Source organism: Salvia hispanica, chromosome 2 (genome assembly GCF_029641045.1).
Source record: "Salvia hispanica isolate PSC_SH4W2 chromosome 2, Shi_PSC_v1, whole genome shotgun sequence".
NCBI lineage: Eukaryota > Viridiplantae > Streptophyta > Magnoliopsida > Lamiales > Lamiaceae > Salvia > Salvia hispanica.
The window spans coordinates 14,385,979-14,398,009 of record NC_142693.1 but is presented as its reverse complement, the minus strand read 5'-3'; the positions used below and the strand labels follow the sequence as shown (position 1 = coordinate 14,398,009).

The window sequence follows — 12,031 nt, the reverse complement described above, 5'->3', positions numbered from 1 at the left end:
AGTGGACTCTTTCCCTCTTGTGTCTCCCAACTCATAACCGAAAAACTTTTAATGCTACAAGATGTTAAATATCTTTAAAAAATACTATGCCTCTTTAGGTATTTTTTATATAGTGTATTTAAAATCAGTTCATGAATATTAATTAATTCAAAATGAATTCTTAAATTACATATATACCCTTATGCTTAGCTACAAAAGTATACTATTTGGTCCACGATTAACTGACCCCAACTTTTCTTTTTTATGTCCTTCCATTGTTAATTGACATATGTACATTTTACTATATTTGGTTATAGATCACATATTCCACTACTCATGTTATAAAACTAATATTCTGTGTGTAAAAGTAGGATGTATATTTCACTGGTTTTTTTCATCCACTTTTCACTATATTTTTTTTAAAATTCAAGTTGTGCCAAATCATGCCAATTAATCTTGAACGAGAGAGTAATCAAATATATATATTGATAAACTGGTGTGGAGTAATGTCCCTACTAATAAATATGGAAGTTGAATTGAGTGTTCTTATAGTATGTACAAGTAGAAATTTTGGAGTGTATGAAAAATGAGTGCAAGTCCATTGCTACTAAAATGGAGGGCCAACTCTTGTTCTCTTCACTAATGTGGCTTCTCTTATCATTATCAATCTCAATCTCAATCCCCCCAATTTCAAGCATTCCAAACAATTCATACAACAGATGCGGAGCTTCCTTCAGCTGCGGCAACCTCACCGGAATCGGCTTCCCATTCTGGGGCGGCGATCGCGCGGCGGAGTGCGGCCACGCCCCCCTCAAACTCGACTGCGACCGCCGCGCCGCCGCCGCCACGATCCAGATCAACAGCGTGAATTACCGCGTCCTGGGCATAAATCAGGGCGAAAAGATCCTCAAAATCGCGAGAGACGACCTGCTGCGGAGCCAGTGCCCGCCGCAGCTGGCCAACTCCACCTTCGACCCGCGGCTCTTCGCCTACGCCTCGACCTACGTGAATCTGACGCTCCTGTACGGCTGCCCGCCCGTGGATTTCCCGGTGCCGTACCCGTTCGAGTGCGCCGTGAAGGGGACGAAGGAGACGCGGGGGTACGTGGAGTTCGGGACGCAGCTGGCGGGGATGTGCCACGCCAGCGTGGTGGTTCCGGTGAGCTATTCGTCGCTGTTTAATTTTAAGGACGTGATGGCGCTGATCGGCGAGGGATTCGAGGTGAGATTTTCGGTGAGTGGTGGTTGCGGTGGTTGCGAGAGGTCGGGTGGGAGGTGCGGGTATGATGTGACGGGGACCGAGTTTGTGTGTTTTTGCTCGAACCGTTCGGCGGCGGAGTCTGGAACCTGCGGTGGTGGTGGTGGTGGTGGTCCTCGAGCACCGGCTGTTGCTGATGCTGGACCGCAGGGACCTAGGGCGGTACTGACGGTAGAGCCGTCTGTATCAGGTACGCACGCATTATGTTAATCTCAATTATGCTGCTAATCATGTTTAACGAACTGCTAATCATATGAGTGCAACTATCATTGATACAACTGTAGACCAACAATACTTGCGTCACCCTCTCTCTCCGCTTATTATTTACTCCATCCGCCCCAAATTAATAATCCCTCCGTACCATAATAAATGTCTCACTTTCTTTTTAGTTTGTCCCGTAAAAAATATTATCACATTTCCATTTTAAAAAAAAGTTCTTTTTTCACATGAATATAAAAATTATATTCTCTCTCCACTTAACACACAATAAAACCTCCTAAAATCCCGTGCCGTCCCACAAGTGTGACATCTTTTGTGAGACGAAGGGAGTACTAAGACATTTCTTTTTGGCGAGTAAAAATTTCATACTCCTTCCACACCATAGTGGCATGATAATTTGATGTGTCTCACCAATAACTCTTTGACAATTGGAAATGAAAAAGGTCCACATGCCACATCACTTGGACATAAATTTGGCAATCTTATATCTAAATTGGAGACATCCATTCATTTTATAGAAGGTGTAATAAATTAAATATAGAAATTATATCATATAAACTATTAATTGATATTAATATACTAGTACAATTTATATATGCATATGCATATTGATATCATGATAGAATAATAATATACACATAAAAGTAATTGTTTTAGTATTTATATATATAAGAAAAAAAATCATATTATTATGGATAAGATCTTTTTTAATTGTTTTTGTATTTATATATATAAGAAAATATTCACATTAATAAAAATTATGAATGCAAGTTATATATTATAATTTTCGTTATATTTATTAGCATGTAAAAATAAGAATTTTTAACACAAAAAAATAAAAATCAAATATAAATATAATTTAAAAATATTATTATTTTATAAAAGAGATGTCTTGTAGTATATTAGTACTATTATAATTTTCATTAGATTTATTAGCATGTCAAAAAATCAATAATTTTTAACACAAAGAATATAAAAATTAAAAAAATGAAATATTAATATAATCTAAAATTATTATTATTTTATAAAAGAGATGTCTTGTATATTAGTACTATTATATTATGAGATGAATATATATATATAAATTGTACTAGTATATTATCGTCAACTCATTTTTCATATAAGTGTAATTTCTATATTAAATATTATTAAACTTTCCATAAAATAATTAAATGGATGTATCCAAATTTACCTTAAGTTCCTAATTTATGTTGAAGTGATGTGGCATGTGGACCCTTTTTATTCTAATTGTCAAAGAGTTAGTGGCGAGACACACGAAATCATTATGTCAACATGGTGTGGAAGGACTATGGGATTTTTACTCCTTTTTGGCACGGAGTTTAAGAATAGTGTATTAAGTGGATGGTGAATGAAGTAAGAGGAATGATTACTTTTTGCCAAAAATAGAAATGACTCAATTATGTTGGAACTTTTCAAAATAGAAAAATGACTCTATTAACATGGAACATAAAGTGTGCCATAAATTTCTGGATTACTCCCTCTGCCTCAGTTATATGTTCCAATCTTTTATTTTGGTTTGTCCTTTGTTAATTACCCCACTTCACTATTTTTTATAATGAACCTCACATTTCACTTATTTAGTATCGATACAACGATATTGGTAATGGATGCAAATATTACTAAAAGTAGGATCATCGAACTAATGAATCCATAATTCACGACCAAATTGGTCAGACCAGACATAATCAAGTAAATATATAATTGAAATTATGAGAAACTCTAATTTCAAAAACCTAGATTTCAAATCCATCGCCACCTTGCCAGATTTTGGATCGCCCACTGTCAAGAAAGGTTATCCACCATTTGATGGTCGTCGGCGCAGGGTGTGTCTACCGCCGCTGCCAATTTTCTCCTGGGAATAGAGGGGAAATGCCATGGTGGGTTGTGCCATAAATTTCCAAAGGAGTCGTCAAATGCCGATGCTCTCGCTGGTCGAAATTAGAAAATTCTAGGTCTGAATTATTAATCCAACTGAAACACTAAAAATCTGAAATGAATGAGAGCAGACAAAGATGACAAGATGTTGAATGGTCGCCAAGCTAGTCGGGTCTATGAAAACATTTGAGAGAAAGATGTTTGTAAAGAAGGGTTCGATTCCCTTGCTTTCAAGGGGAAAATTGAGAGATGTGATCAGTAGACCCAGTGGCTTTCAAGAATGTGAACATGACGACAACGTGCGCTGACACTACATGTATGGTGGCATTATGGTTGAGCTAGAGAAATAAGAAGTGTGGTGGTCATGAGGGTAAGAGAAGGGGAGAAAGTGGGGTCAGAGGCATGACTGCCGACGTCCCAAAAGCTGGAAAAAAAGGTAGGCGATGACAGAGTCATAAAAGGGAGAGTGAGTGAGAGACATCCGTGAGAAATGTGTGAATTTAATCTCAAAAATTGAAATGTCATCTAATTTAATCCCAAATTCTGAAATCTCTTGTAAGAAAGAGAAACGTGATAAAGAGAAGGAAATAATTATAAAATATTACTGACCAATTCTAAATGAGGTGTTTGGTTTTCCAGAACGACTTAGAAGTATAATTTTTAAATTTAAATTGGACCAAACAATGCACCAATTTAAAACGAAATCAATCGAAAGGACCGATTTGAGTTGGTTTTTAGAATAATGCACGATACAAAATGCCGATGATATTGAAAATAATTAACTAAGCTATTCGACTTATACGTTCAATTGTCATTGTCTGAAAAGTCCATTACACCCTTTTAAACCTATTCGATAATGGAAGTCTACTTTTTCATAGTAGCAATCAGTCATTCATGATCAACTATTTGACTCGTATCTCTAGCTAGGTAACCAAACTCTACTCAGTTAACTACCAACCAACATTGAGGCTCTTCAATTCCAATTTAGATCATTTATTATTTGAAAATCTTATCTACGGTACATCAACCACGTGTACAATGATAATTGAATGATTGGATCATCTAACCGATGGTTCAATATTTCTAATTTAGCTCATATTTCACTAGAGAAATTAAGTATGCAAGGAACAAATCTTTACTACTTGTAAAAATAAATATATTATCTGAAAAACTAAATATATAGTAGTGATCTATACTTAGCTTAGGTAAAAATCGCTCAACAAACCACCTACTTAATCAGAAGTGGAAAATTGTCTTACATAATCAATTATTGGTTAACAAGTTCTTTTCCTTTTTCATTTCCAATAATTTAGCACCAGAATATTGCCTTCTCAACCCTAAGCATTTCACAGTAGTCTTTGAAGTAAGTACCTACTTCAACTTCCAAAGAAATATGTGCTCTGTTTTAGCCATTAAATTCAGTTGTTTTCTTTGGACTTATTTTTAATCACCTCCCAAAAACCATGACTCTTTTCATGAATTCCCAAACATTTTCGTGGCACTCCCTTCATGTTGTGTTCACCATAAAATTCTTGATCCTCCTTCAATCACTAGACGCATCCAGCTCCTCAGCAGAGTTTTACAAGACCTGCGGCAACACATTCAGCTGTGGCGACACGATCACCGGTATCGGATACCCTTTCCGTCGACAAACCGATCCCATCTACTGCGGCCACCCAAATCTAGCCCTCACCTGCGATGGCCGAAGCAACGCCACGACCATCGACATAATGAGCACGACATATCGGGTGCTGAGGATCGACCAATCCACGGAGACCATGAGGATCGTTCGAGAGGATCTGATGGAAGGGCCCTGCCCCCAAGAGATGGTCAACACCACTCTCGACTACTCCCTCTTCGACTACGCGGGTTCCTACGCGAACTTCACGTTCCTGTACGGATGCCCTGCGTCCAACTTCCCAGGCTTGAGCCTCACCCCCTGTGGGGGCTCCAGGTACAGTGGCGTATACGTGTTTCCCGGGACTCAGGGGCCGGGGAAATGCAATGCTAGCGTGATTGTTCCGGTGCTTTTGGGCGTAGAGGGAGGCGGTGGAACGGAGAACACGACGAGAACTTTGAGTCAAGTTGTGCAGCAGGGCTTTGAGGTGAGGTGGAAGGTTGACGGGAAGGCTTGCAGTGATTGCACGGAGTCGAAGGGCCGGTGTGGGTACGACGTTGGAACTAATCAGACGAGCTGCTTTTGCCCTGACGCGCCTTACGTTTCAGATACATGTACAATGCTACGAGGTATGAGCTTGAATGGTTTCTACTTCCTCACCTTATAATCTTGATTTCAGCTCATCCTCACATGTCCAAGCATTCCACCAAACTTTCTTCCTTATTGCTGATAATTTGTTCATTAGCATGAACACAAAATACTGATACACCATGGAAGTGAAGTTACCATTTAGTTCTGCCGTGTCAGCAGAAAAAATCCAAGATCCATGAGGTTGAGTCAGTTAAGCTTGTTGACTTGATCCCAATGGTCCGGGTCAACCCGATTATTTATAAGCCCTCGAAACCAGTCCTTAGCCTGATACCTTGTCCTTCAATTTAGATCTTGGGATGTTGTGACACGATTGAAGTTCGTGTTGACAATTGAAACATACTGGAGTACAACCTAATAAATAACAATATCTCACATAAGTGCTAAAAGAGAACTGAAACCACTATGTAAGTCTCATAGTATACTCCTCCTATCTCGAATTAGTTTTAAGATGAAACTCTGGATTTCTATCATGGTAGTATTAGAGAGGATCGTTGCTAAATTCAACTATCCCAAGATTATATTTGGACCGAAACTGAAAAATGACTGACTCATGAGTATATCTGGACTTTAAATTTGGGTCAGTTCGATTTTAGGATGAAACTCTGTGAATTGGTTGGTTTGCTTTTCACAATATCAGTTTACCTTGAGACTTCATAGTGCGAGGCCAATTATAACTTCTGGCTATTGGCCTATTGGGGTGTTTTGTTTCTCATATAGTAGGTGCCCCTTTAGCACGTCTTGTAGATAAAGTTAGTAGTTCAAGTGTTAGTCCTGATTTTGCATCTACGTCTGAAAGCGTGAAGTATTTTAAACTTTTAATGTGATTGTTTCACACATAAAATACACTAGCACCTAGTCATGAGTTTGAAGATTTGACAAATGATATAGGTTGGCAAATCTTGACTAACTCCACCACTTAGATATTATGTTACTGTATTTAATACTGATGTATACCCATAAATAAAACGCCTTTAGTTTTAAACTAAAGTCCGCCGCCCACGCAGGAAGCTTCCATTTATGGCAAACTTAGTCAATCCCATACGGCCATACATAATGTAACGTTTAAAACAAGTTGATTAGTTAAACAAACTCATTCTTCCCCATACGGCCATCTTCAAAAATGAATGGAGGATTTGTCCCTCTAATCCTCCTCGTGCTATTCGGAATCCCAAGCTGCGTCGTATCGCAGCAGACTCAGTTAGAAACCTGCAGCCAGCCATTCCGATGTGGAGATCTAGGGGATATACCCTATCCATTCTACGGCGGAGACCGGCCAGTTTGGTGCGGCGCTGAGGGATATGTGATGAGCTGCAGAGACAATGTTCCCCTCTTAAACACCTCATCACTACTCTACCGCGTCCTTGAAATCAACGACCAGACGCGCACTCTCAGGGTGGCGAGAAATGACTTATGGAGCGACCTTTGTCCGCAGCAGGGTCAGCAACTCCCTAACACAAGCATAGATACCAACCTTTTCAGTTTTGATCAGCCCTCTAATGATCAGACCATCACTCTGCTCTATGGTTGCAATGTTCCTCCACCAACCCGACTGTCCAATCAGTTCAACTGCGGTGGCAGCGCGGCTTTGTACTTCGTTAGAACAGAGCAGATTAGTGCCATCTCATGCGATGGCCTTCGAGTTACTGCTCGGGTAACTCAATCTGCAGCCTCGAGCTTGGAATCAAATCTGAACCCCGATTTATCAACCAGTCTATTACAGACATCACTTCAAGGTGGATTCTCGATCCAGTGGGCACTGAATAACCAGAACTGCCAGAGGTGCTTGGGATCCGGTGGAGCTTGCGGCTCCAATGCTTCATCAGGATCGTTTCTTTGCTACTGTGCTAATAATGCTTCATTTCCATTAACTTGTCCAGACGGTAACAATTCTTTCTCTGCTTCATTCATCTCCCAACCGCATCACTGGTTCTAAGCTTAAGTTTTTGTTATTTTACATCTCATCTCATGATCTCAACTTCGCCATCGTTTGACTTCATCTTCATACTGTTCTCAAATTGACTACTAATATGTGCATTATTTGATATTATAGTTAAAGATTATAGGACTAGAAATCGATATCATAAATTCAATAGTGGTCAAGTTGTTGGATGCCTGTTTTCGACATAGAATTTATAGTATACTTTTGAAAATGGGTATAATGATATTGTCAATGTTTGTAGGCTATAAAATTCAATGGTGGGTTTGGCCAGTCACGTAATTATTTTATAATCTTATGCGTTGTCCCCACTTAACAACAACTAATAAAATTGGTATTGAATATATTGTACTAGTACTACATATTTTCCGCATAGAGTCAATATATAATTTAGTCGAAAAGGAAACATGCATCACCCCCTTTACCCGTTATCGATTCCAAAGTTCAACCTAATCCTCCACTTAATCTTCTCTCTTTTATTAGTTATTTCTCTCCATCATTATTTTCGCGCGATCAACTATCTGTCTATATTGGCATTGAATATTTATTGATTTTATGAATTTCTTCCAAATCTATTTGGAGTACTATTTAAGCAATTCGAAATGTATTTATGGTTAAGTTGATCTGATTATATGAACAAATGAAATTTAGTTATTCAAAAACTGAACTAAATTAGAAATTTAATAAATTTCATCTTTTGAATTAACCACGCCAGAGTGAAAAATACCGTTCAAAAATCAACCTAAAAATGCCAACTCACCTCTTCCCTCCCTCCCTCCTTCCCTTCCGCCACCGATGCCGCTCACCCTCTTCTCTCTCCTCGCCACCGCCCTCCTCGCCGCGGCGTATTCCCAAACCATCACCACCTTCTCCAACTGCGACCGCACCTTCTCCTGCGGCGCTATCCAAAACATCTCCTACCCCTTCGTCGGCGGCGCCCGCCCCTCCCACTGCGGCCTCCCCGACCTCGCCCTAACCTGCCGGAGCAACAACGTCACCGTGTTAACTCACAACAAGCTCAATTACCGCGTCCTTCTCCTCGATCAGGCGCAGAAGCGCCTCGTCCTCTCCCGCGCCGATCTCTACCACACCACCTGCCCTTCCCGATTTCGCAACTCCACCCTCAAATCAACTCTTCTCTCCTCCGACGCTTCGCAGAATCAGGATCTCACTCTGTTCTACGGCTGCAACTCCACGGCCACCTCCATGACCAGACTGCCGCACAATCTCTTCAATTGCAGCTCTAGCAGTTTCAATTTCAGCGACGCGTTTTACGTGGTCGGGCCTGTGCCGCGCGATCCGATTTTGAAATTCATACATTGCAATGCGACCATCAGCTCGCTAATTTTGAGTGAGGTCGGCGATCAGCTGGCGAATTCACAGCTGAGCCTCGGGGAGGCTCTGAAGCAGGGTTTTAGTGTGAATTATAGTGTTCCTGAAGAGAGATCGTGCTCTGAGTGCTACAAATTGGGTGGGCAATGTGGGTATGATTCAGCATTGAGTCAACTCGTTTGTGCTTGTGGCGATAGGCCTTGTCCTCTTGCTTTTCCACTACCTCCTGTGTCTACTCTGAGTCCTCAAGGTATTGGGGATTTCTGTTAGCCATAGTTTTTTGAATTTTGATGTTTATGAGTTTGCTTTGGATGGAAATTTCTCGTTTGAATTCATTTACTGGTTCGATTATGAATTAATTCCTTATCTAGGTCTCTGTTCTTGGTTAGCATCTTTAGGCATTTGAACGTGCTTCTATTTTAAATTTTTGAATGAATTTCTACGCTGTCAGTCTATCAACAGCAAAGAGGTCAATGATTTAGTTATAATAATTAGGAATCGTTAGTTGGCTTTAGTTTTTCTATATTTATTGTCGCTTTCTTTGCATATGCAGCAATTATATTCCTTTTCTTGTGGGAAGTGGATGGGATGTATGTTTGAAAACTTTATTACTATGATATGCCACCTGCTTCCAATCTCATCTTGCAACTAACACTTTGTAGTTTCATGGCTACAGGAGGGAATGGTGATAACTCATCAGATATGGGGAGGAATATTGGTATGTAGATTAGCTAACTTGACAAACTATTTACTGCAAACAAATTAGGTTGATAATCTAAAGTTTTCATCTTTCTGTCCTCATCCAGGCCTTTTCATAGGAGGTGCAGTTCTTGCTGGTGTTGGCTTGGGATGGCTGATTTTCTACTATAGACAGAAGAGAAAACAGCGCCTTCAGCTCCAAGCTACTGGATCTACTCAAACCGCAAGCAAGGACGCCTTGACGCCTCCTTCGAGCAAGGACCCGTCTACTACGCCTCCTTCAACTAAATTCGTTAAAAGCATCCCTTCGTATCCGTCTTCAAAATCTGATTTTGGTAGGGACAGCACATACTTTGGGGTGCAGGTATTCACTTACCCGGAACTTGAAGAAGCTACCAATAACTTCGATCCATCTAAAGAACTCGGTGAAGGTGGCTTTGGGACTGTATATTATGGTAAGGACACGGTTTTTTGCTAATTCTTGATCGAATTTAAGAGCTCTCTGCTCACATACTTTATCCGATACAGGGGTGCTCGCTGATGGTCGTGTTGTTGCGGTGAAACGGTTGTACGAGAACAATTTCAAGCGCGTGGAGCAGTTCATGAATGAGGTTGAGATCCTAACTCAAGTGAGACATCCAAACCTAGTGGCTCTGTTTGGGTGCACATCCAAGCGAAGTCGAGAGCTGTTGCTTGTTTATGAGTACATACCGAATGGAACAGTTGCTGATCACCTCCATGGAAAACGCGCTGCATCTGGCTTGCTATCTTGGCCTGTTCGGCTGAATATCGCCATTGAAACTGCTGAGGCGCTTGCTTATCTCCATAAATCTGAAATCATACATCGTGATGTCAAAACCAACAACATACTACTAGACAACGATTTCCATGTCAAAGTGGCTGATTTTGGGCTGTCTAGATTGTTCCCACTCGATGCTACTCATGTCTCGACTGCTCCACAGGGGACTCCGGGCTATGTTGATCCGGAGTACTATCAGTGCTACCAGCTAACAGAAAAGAGTGACGTGTACAGCTTTGGAGTGGTCTTGATTGAGCTCATATCGTCCCTGCAGGCCGTGGACACCAACAGGCACCGCCACGACATCAACTTGGCTAATATGGCTGTCAACAAGATCCAAAACCATACATTGCACGAGCTGGTTGATTCGAGTATTGGCTTTGAGACGAACACTACCGTGAGACGGATGGCTACATTAGTGGCGGAGTTAGCTTTCCGATGCCTGCAGCAGGTGAAGGATATGAGACCATCCATGGAAGAAGTTGTGGAAGCTTTGAAAAGCATCAAGAATGAAGACTTCAATGCTCACAAGGTTGAAATTGTTGATATTTTGGTGGATGATGAGACTGGGCCGCTCAAGAGCAGCGTTGCGCCGCCATCGCCGGACTCCGTTGCGGCTAGCGGCTCAACGCCCAATTCTAGTGCGTGAGTTCACTCACCCTAATGTTTTGTGTTCTTACATTATATACATGTACTTGTTTCCTTTCATGTTTATGTCTGCCTGTCTATGTAGAGCCACATGATTTTGATAACAAGGATTAGAGGAATGTATATAGTGAATGGAGCTGTGTGAATATTTACAGATATTTTTGGCATCATTTACTACTTTATAAGTTTAGGATTAGGCTAGACTAATTATGAAATAAATGTAATCGGATTAATTAGTTTGTCTATTAGACAGGTATATGTACTCAATTTTATTACTCCAGTTTTTACTGTTAATATTTCTTGTGTAACTCACCTACTCAGTGTGTATTTTTTATATCAAATCATGGATAGTAACTGACAGCATCTGCAACACGGATGTTCCGTCACAGTTCCGGGGAATGAGACGGGATCGGGATGTGTTGCAATTTCCAAGCATCCCGTCCTCCATTTGTTCCTCGGACAAGACGACAGTGGGGGCTGTCCCTCCACGCCGCCTAGTTAACCAATGAGAAACAGCCGTGATGCCCATTCACGAGCCTGCTAGTGAGCTTCGTTTTACCCACGTAAATAAATAATTTCAGCCGCCATGTTAATATATTGATCACCGAAAAATTTATGTATTAAACATTTCAGTAGAGAATAAGGTTTCATCGTATTAGAGAAAAAGAAATTACCAAAACTAAAAGTGATTATTTTTATGCAACGGACCATAATGAAAAAGGTCCATATTTTTATTTAACGGCAGAGTATGTAAATAGTTAAGTACTCCCTCCGTCCCGCTCAAGATGACACGTTTTCTTTTTTTATTTGTCCCAACTAAGATGATACATTTCTTTTTTTGGTAACTTTCTATTTCCAATTAATACACTCAATCACTTTTTCTCACTCCTATTAAAATATCCATCTTTCTTTTTCTCTCTACCTTAATACTTACATCCACCTTCTCTCTCTCCAATTAAACACTTTAACCAATAAGTCCTAAAATCCCATGCCGACT

At 40.3% G+C, this 12,031-nt stretch overlaps 1 protein-coding gene across 4 annotated transcripts; it reads left to right on the top strand.

Annotated features, from left to right (window-relative positions):
- Positions 1 to 513: 513 nt before the first annotated feature.
- On the top strand, positions 514 to 11,328 carry LOC125216454 (LEAF RUST 10 DISEASE-RESISTANCE LOCUS RECEPTOR-LIKE PROTEIN KINASE-like 1.4). 4 transcript variants are annotated; one of them, XM_089063916.1, is made up of 5 exons: positions 514 to 1,426; positions 4,906 to 5,598; positions 9,565 to 9,606; positions 9,695 to 10,042; positions 10,116 to 11,328. In XM_089063916.1, the coding sequence occupies exons 1-5, from the start codon at positions 559 to 561 to the stop codon at positions 11,033 to 11,035; spliced, it is 2,871 nt and encodes a 956-aa protein (XP_088920042.1). In that variant the 5' UTR covers positions 514 to 558; the 3' UTR covers positions 11,036 to 11,328. The 4 variants fall into 4 exon arrangements, with proteins under 4 accessions (XP_088920042.1, XP_088920043.1, XP_088920045.1 ...); XM_089063917.1 differs by lacking the exon at positions 4,906 to 5,598 and having other exon boundaries at positions 524 to 1,426; XM_089063919.1 differs by lacking the exons at positions 514 to 1,426; positions 4,906 to 5,598 and adding an exon at positions 5,618 to 7,500.
- The last annotated feature ends 703 nt before the right edge of the window (positions 11,329 to 12,031 follow it).

What these genes read in the sequence shown, in the direction of transcription:
- LOC125216454 (XM_089063916.1), top strand. Translation starts at nt 559, where the DNA reads ATGAAAAATGAGTGCAAGTCCATTGCTACTAAAATGGAGGGCCAACTC. An exon ending in GGTAGAGCCGTCTGTATCAG is followed by an intron (nt 1,427 to 4,905) that starts GTACGCACGCAT and finishes TTCAATCACTAG; the next exon opens with ACGCATCCAGCTCCTCAGCA. An exon ending in CTTTGGGACTGTATATTATG is followed by an intron (nt 10,043 to 10,115) that starts GTAAGGACACGG and finishes TATCCGATACAG; the next exon opens with GGGTGCTCGCTGATGGTCGT.